The 6,860-nt window shown below is 38.7% G+C and overlaps 2 protein-coding genes across 5 annotated transcripts; one reads left to right on the forward strand and one right to left on the reverse strand.

The window, feature by feature from the left end:
* Positions 591-1,588, forward strand: LOC105168348. Its single transcript, XM_011088403.2, has one exon. The coding sequence runs from the start codon at positions 809-811 to the stop codon at positions 1,550-1,552; it is 744 nt and encodes a 247-aa protein (XP_011086705.1). The 5' UTR covers positions 591-808; the 3' UTR covers positions 1,553-1,588.
* On the reverse strand, positions 2,409-6,860 carry LOC105168349 (protein IWS1 homolog A). Of its 4 annotated transcripts, none has more exons than XM_011088405.2 (5): positions 6,661-6,860; positions 6,206-6,273; positions 3,561-6,132; positions 3,054-3,108; positions 2,409-2,799 (listed from the first exon to the last, which is right to left on the reverse strand). In XM_011088405.2, the coding sequence occupies exons 1-5, from the start codon at positions 6,800-6,802 to the stop codon at positions 2,646-2,648; spliced, it is 2,991 nt and encodes a 996-aa protein (XP_011086707.1). In that variant the 5' UTR covers positions 6,803-6,860; the 3' UTR covers positions 2,409-2,645. The 4 variants fall into 4 exon arrangements, with proteins under 4 accessions (XP_011086707.1, XP_011086706.1, XP_020551869.1 ...); XM_011088404.2 differs by having other exon boundaries at positions 2,409-2,802; XM_020696210.1 differs by having other exon boundaries at positions 2,409-2,802; positions 6,206-6,303; positions 6,661-6,800.

The following is a 6,860-nucleotide window of genomic DNA, read 5'->3' on the forward strand; positions in this document are numbered from 1 at the left end:
AATTAAATAAATACTATAATACACTCTATGGAATTAGCTATTGTACAAATTATAATTATATATCAATCACATAATAATATATATTAATGTAAACAAATCTAATTTGGATTAAATTTTCTCCTTAATTAATCTTTAATATATATATAAAAGCCATCCCTTTTTAGCACACTTTTAGTTATGATTTATGTATGGATCGAGTCAATGTATTCTACAAAAAAATAATAAGATTATATTTTTTGTTTTATAATTTAATTAATACTTTTAATTTTGTAACTTACCTCATTTATATGTTTAGTCTTTTTTAATGAATATAGTCTTGAATATCTTACATTTTGTCTTTTTTTTTTTTTTTTGTAAATTTAGTCATTTATTAACAATTTTTATCCTAACAATTCATAGTTACAGGACCAAAGATAAGATCTATTATAGAGTGAATGGGGCCAAAATTGTCAATACAAGACCAAATTAGTAAATTTATCAGAAAAGGACCAAATGTAATATGTTCAGGACTAAATTCTTCTGTAAATGAAATAAATTACAAGATTAAAAGTACTAATGACCTAAAATTATAGAACAAAAAATGTAATTTTGGCCCCAAAAGAGAAAAGAAGATTTGGCAAGTGATATGCTTACACATGGAAAGCATGCATGTAATATAGTCTCCACCTGTTCTCTTCCCCACCCAAACACACAGAAAACAGAGTGAGAGACATGCAACAATTACAACATCCCTTCTTCCCTCTCATCAAAACTCTACATCATTATTACACACACAACACACACTCAAAGCCATGCAGCAGCCTCAAACATGAAACAGTACCCTCTCACAAAATCCAAATTCTTGATCATCTTCTTCCTCCTTCTCCTCTCCCTACCTCTCTTCCTATTCATCTCCCACAAGGCCGCCCTCATCGCCGCCAGCCCACCACCGTCTCTTCCCATCCCAGGCCTCAAGATCCGACCCGGGTTCTCCTCCTACGACTCCTACATCCACCACCAGCTCAACAAAACCCTCAACCCGAAACTCCGGAAGATATGGACGACCCGGGACTGGGACCGCAAGATCCGGGTCTTCACGGAATTCTTCGACCATCTGAAGCAGAAAGGCTTGCTGTCCAACTCCTCCAAGGCTCTCTGCATCGGGGCGAGAATGGGGCAAGAAGTGGAGGCTCTGAAGCGGGTCGGGGTGTCGGACTCGGTTGGCATTGATCTCGTGCCGTCTCCACCGTTGGTCGTGCGCGGGGACTTCCATCACCAACCGTTCGACGATGGGGCTTTCGACTTCGAGTTCTCCAACGTGTTTGACCATGCATTGTACCCGGAGAAATTCGTGGGGGAGATCGAACGGACGTTGAGGGCCGATGGGGTGTGTGTTCTACACGTGGCGCTGTCGACGCGGTCGGATAAGTACTCGGCTAATGACTTGATGAGCGTGGAGCCGCTTAAGAAGCTGTTTAAGAGATCCGAGCTGGTTTATGTTCGGACCGTTGACGGGTTCGGGTTGGACACGGAGGTCGTGTTTCGGAAAAAGCGGGTCACACGTGCCCCATAATTCTTGTATTTTCCAGATTGTCTATTTTTTTATAAAAAAAAAAAAAACAAATTAGGGATTTTAGTTGCCTTGTTGTTTAATATTTTAGTGAATTTTTTAAAATTAAAAATATAATTAAATATACTTGTAATATAAAAAAATATTAAGACTCACATTATACACATAAGTGGCGTAAAAGAACTCTTCAGAATATAGAGATATAAATGAATACGAGTACTATTTGATATAAGGGTCAAATACAAACACCTCAACTTTTTTCTTCTAAAGTTATATACTGTTAGAATAAACTTTTTGTCACTACTTGTTATAATTATAACCCTAGTGTATCTATAATTTTGTAAAGTATTTGTGTATTTCGGTCTCTCTTTGAGGGTGTTAACGTCATTTAACATTGAAAGTTTAAGGAGATAAAATTCTTCTAATTACTTCCTCTATGCAAGCTCTAAGTTTTCACACTTTTTTTAATCAAAATTATATAGGATTCTTTTTTCTTTTTATAATTGTTATCTGGAATTCGACATAAACGAATTAAATGATAGTTTTGAATTTCTTAAAACTATATTTACCTTAACTCTTAACATATCGTAGTAAAATATATACATATCTCGTGATTTAACTAAGGCTTGTAGTGCACCCTGACTTAGTATTATTATTTAGTTGAAAAGTTAGACTTCATAAAATACTAACATTCAAAACGCAATATGCATTCACCATGACGTAACATGAGCTCTTCTGATCCCCTCCCTCTCTTGGTCAAGGGATAAGATAAGGAGCAGACATCGCCAGTTGGTTGTGATCCAACTCCTCGTTATTTTCCTGTTCTCAACAAATTCATAATAATATGTGCTTAATCCAGTAAAACAGAAAACCAACTGCAATACAAGAATAGAATTTTCCTCTTACAACACCAAAAATGAAGAATGACCATCTAATTTCTGGGCCAACATGTTGTTGCAAGTAACCAATGTTATAAGGGGTTCTAAGCTGCGTGATGCAGATACGCGATACAATACAAATTGTTAAATTAAATCACCGGTTAAGGAAGGAAGAACAACTTGGGTACAGACAAAATGAAGCGGTCATACTCATGGGGTTAAGTGGGTTGACTATCAGGAACAAATTCCATGGGCTGGCTATCATGCTGCTGCTTGAATTCATTTTGAGAGGATAGGTGGAGCTTGGCCTTCTTGAACCGCTTTGAGCTTTTTAGGATCATATCCATCGTCATGTCCTTGGAGGCAGAAATGCTGCTGCAGAATGGCCATTGCGAAGTTATACAAGTTTCATAGTGTAATAACAAGGGGAAAGTGAATCAGAACAAGGCATGTAAAGTCTGTACAGACACACGGTTCATTTTATATTGAATAATGCTACTCAATAAGGTACTCATTAACCAAATATTTCATGATTTGAAAAGGTGTTGTCACCGGGCAATGTTACACAATACTCAAAAAGCAGATAGTTGCAAGACTTAAAGGTTAGAAATAGATGAAGGACTTACTCCAACTTTGACGTGGATTTTCCTCCAGTAGATCTTCCTTTAGCATCATCTGATCCTGCAATTATGTAAACAAATTACAGCATCCCCACCTAGTTGGAAGAGAAGTTTCTCATGTGATGTCCGTACCTAATTACGCAGATGGGGAATTTTTCTCAACCACAAATGGGACCAATTTGCATCAGCTGGACATGCTCATTTAATAGGATATAAAATCTTACTCAACACCAATTTTCCCAAGCATATCATAAAACTCTTAACACTGATGAAAAAGCTGACTTCTACCAGAATAAATTCCTGAAAGCTACAGGAATAAACACTTTTTGGTGATATTATAACATACTCCACCCCTACATGCCCCCCAAAACAGCAAGCATAAGAACATTCATGGAGCTAGATATATATCACAGACACACACACATATATATATACATATCAGTTAAGGAAATAAACTCAGCAGAAATTTCTCTCATGTTGGAGAAAGTTGAATTTGAACCAAGATTAACATACCATTTCCAGTTGAGTCCTGGCTCAAGTCACTTTCACCTACTGAATAGCTTGACAAAGAGGAACTGTCTGATGGACTGAGGGTGCTAGCATCCGAATGCACAGCATCATTTTCATCACCAGAACTTTCACCACTATTGTCCTGAAAAATTGTTCCTGATTTGTTGAACAAGCTCTTCTTCTGTGGAGTCTTCATCGCCATCTTATGAGTTGCACTTAGACCTGACTGCAGTATTTTATTTCCTCTCTTTTCATGAAATGCCTCAGACCTCTTTGAGCTCGATTTATCCAGAGATGTGTTCTTTTCCTTCTGGGAAGAAGATTTAGCAAGAATCTCATTGGGCTTTTGAAGAGATGTTGTCTCCAACATCCCACTAGGGCTAGAATCATTCGTCCTCTTCCCTGAGACTCTTAAAGATCTTGTGATGGAATTAGGAATCACATCTTCCCTATCAGAATTCTGTGCTGAGTCTCCTGGTCTCATTCCACTAGTCTTCTTAACACGAGATTTCTTCTCACTTTCCAGATTTTCCAACGACTTGACTGCTGAGTTCTGTAATTCAGTTGAGTTGCTTACAGGAGGTAAACCATTGTCTCTAACTTTTTTCCCATTTTTTGTCTCCACATTTGATTTGGTTCCTTTTTTAACCCTGTCAGTGGAATCTGCTTTATCCTGGTATTGTCCTGGCACAAAGTACTGCTTGAAGTTAATGCCTTCACCTTCATGCTCTGATGTTCTTGCCAGATCACCAGCGTGATCGGCCGCCCCCCCATGCATCTCCTCAAGCTTTTCTTGACTTCTACACGACAGAACTTGGGATGAGGCTACATCTCCGGCCTCCAATGCAGTATTTACAAAACCAATTGATTCTTCCTTGGTTGTTGATACTACAACACCAACTTTTTGATCCTTAACTGGTAAACTTTCTTGGATATCTGATTCAGTTGGGTTTCTCTTCTTTCTTTTCTTTTTAGCTTTGTTATCTTTATCCTCCGTATTGTCACTGTTCTTCTCCACCTGATTGAACTCCAAAATATGATATTCTTTTTCTTTGGCAGGCATATCTGCATGGCAGTTACTAGCAGAGTGTTTTGTCTTTTCCTCCACCTCTTCCTTCCCACTGGCCACATCTTCCAAACATTGCTTAGTTTGAGTCAATATCATAAAATTTGCCTCATTTCTATTAGCAGTTGGGACTTTGTCAATAGCATCTGTCGTGGAAGTATCCAAGATTTTCACCTGGACATTCTTTCCTTTAACGTGCAAGATATTTTCTTCCTTGTCAGTTTCTTCAGGGATATGATCAGTAGATGCGCAAAGCAAACCTGAAGAGCCACTGACCACATTATCAGTTTGTTCAATGCCTGACTTCTCTTGATTAGTGTCTGCAGACTTCTTTGCTCTCTTCTTCTTTTTACGGCCACTAGAGATTTCAGGTTCCATAACAGCATTAGTATCCAATAAGTGCGGCAAAGTACTTGCTTCTTTCAACATTAAATTTGGATCAGCATGGTCTGAAGTTTTTTTGTATGATGCCAATATCACTTCATTATCATGGTTTACAGACAAACCTTTTTCTTCTTTCTTCCTCCCAGATTTACGTGCTTCAGTAGAGGGCTTCAAGCTTTCACCTTTCCTACTATGCTCCGTATCTGTTGCACCCTGGATCTTAGCAGCTGTCTTCTGGGCTTTCTTTTTCTTTCTCCCAGTGCCATCAGAATTGACATCATCAATTGCACCACCGGCATCCATCAATGAAGCAGAAACATTGGGTACTTTATTGGAAACACAACCCAAATGTTCGGTTGGGACATCATGGCCAAGTTCACACTCCTGTTTGCTGTTCATACAACTTTCATGAATTATACTCTCTAGTAAAGTGTCCTCTTTCCTTTTATCAGAACCTAAAAGATTTGGAGAGTTCAAAGCGCTCTGTATATGGCTCTTGTTAGCTGTAGCTGGTGAAGATGTTCCCTCGAAAGCAGTGTTGTCTCCAACATCGGGTTGACTGTTCCTCACACCTATGACTTCAGCAGTTGCCTCGGACATAGTGGGTTTTCCTTGTTGCTCATATACAAGCATACTTTCTTTTCCTTCTTTCACCACATCAACCATTGGATTCCCACAGGCAATAATCTGAGGCGTTGATGTATCTTTTCCAGGTTCATAATCCAGGGTGCAACTATCTCTCATACTAGGTGGTCTATGACATGCATCTTCTGTGTGCCTTGTTTTACGCTTCTTCTTGGCACGAGACTCAGGATCCATATAATTTTCCTGTGAATAATTATTGCTTTGAGAAACTGTGGTCTTTTCCAAAGATTTCTCAGCCTTAACGCCTGCAGTTATTTCTGAAACTACATTCTTTTCAGTAACACCATCTTGCAAGGACATTGGAAGGGCGGGTATCTTGTTTGCATCAGAAGTCAAAGCTCTGCAATCATCATCAACACCCCCCACTTCTGGAATGCCAGAAACATCAGCTGAAAGAAACCAATTCCGTTTTACACTATGGAAGGCACTCCAGACGATCATATTGTCTGGTAGATGATACAAGTTTGCTCTACGTTTTACCTACCCAAGTTACAAACAATATTAGCATTGGATATTAAATCCTCCTAACACACCTTTAAAACAGTACATATACCTTCATAGAATGGATGCGTATCTCCCCAATTTTTGGAAAGCACTGCACATGTTCCAACGCTAGCTTCTCTGCATGCACACATGTAAAAGAAGTTCAGCCTGAAAAACAAACATTGATCTACCATCGCCTGAGCAAATTCGAACGTTCCTGAAGAATTATAGCATAAAGATTTCGACAAATATTTTCTTCTACCTGTTTTTCCACCAATCAGACACTTAAAGCGTCCAACTTAATCATTGTTAATGCGATATCAATTTTCTTCATATAAGGAACTCATTCCAATCAAATTTCGCATAACAAAGTATTACAATAAAGAAAATCAAAGGACCAACGTTATGCAGTCATCTTAACAAATTACTACGTGCATCACATTTTAACTAGAATACCAAATATAGCAAAAAACACAAAAAAAAACTCTCGAAATCAATATGCGCAAAGTGAAATAGAAAATTTACTTTTGAAATCCGATACTGTGTCAGAGTTAGAAACAAGCATGGCGAGATGGGTGTCGAGGCTGGTGTCGACGAACACTGTGCCGTACTCCACCGCTGCGGCCCCTGTACCATCGGTATCCGGCTCACGTCGTCGCTTCGCCATTGATGATCAGAGATTGCCGTTTCAGATGCCGCTGAGGCTGCAGCTCCTGAGGGTTTTT

Source organism: Sesamum indicum, linkage group LG8 (genome assembly GCF_000512975.1).
Source record: "Sesamum indicum cultivar Zhongzhi No. 13 linkage group LG8, S_indicum_v1.0, whole genome shotgun sequence".
NCBI classification, from domain to species: Eukaryota; Viridiplantae; Streptophyta; class Magnoliopsida; order Lamiales; family Pedaliaceae; genus Sesamum; species Sesamum indicum.

Bases quoted from the DNA above. Each gene is read 5' to 3' on its own strand.
- LOC105168348 (XM_011088403.2), top strand. From the start codon at position 809: ATGAAACAGTACCCTCTCACAAAATCCAAATTCTTGATCATCTTCTTC.
- LOC105168349 (XM_011088404.2), bottom strand. From the start codon at position 6,802: ATGGCGAAGCGACGACGTGAGCCGGATACCGATGGTACAGGGGCCGCA. The intron at 6,133-6,205 runs GTATATGTACTG...TAACTTGGGTAG, and splicing joins TACGCATCCATTCTATGAAG to GTAAAACGTAGAGCAAACTT. The intron at 2,803-3,053 runs GTAAGTCCTTCA...GCCATTCTGCAG, and splicing joins AAATCCACGTCAAAGTTGGA to CAGCATTTCTGCCTCCAAGG.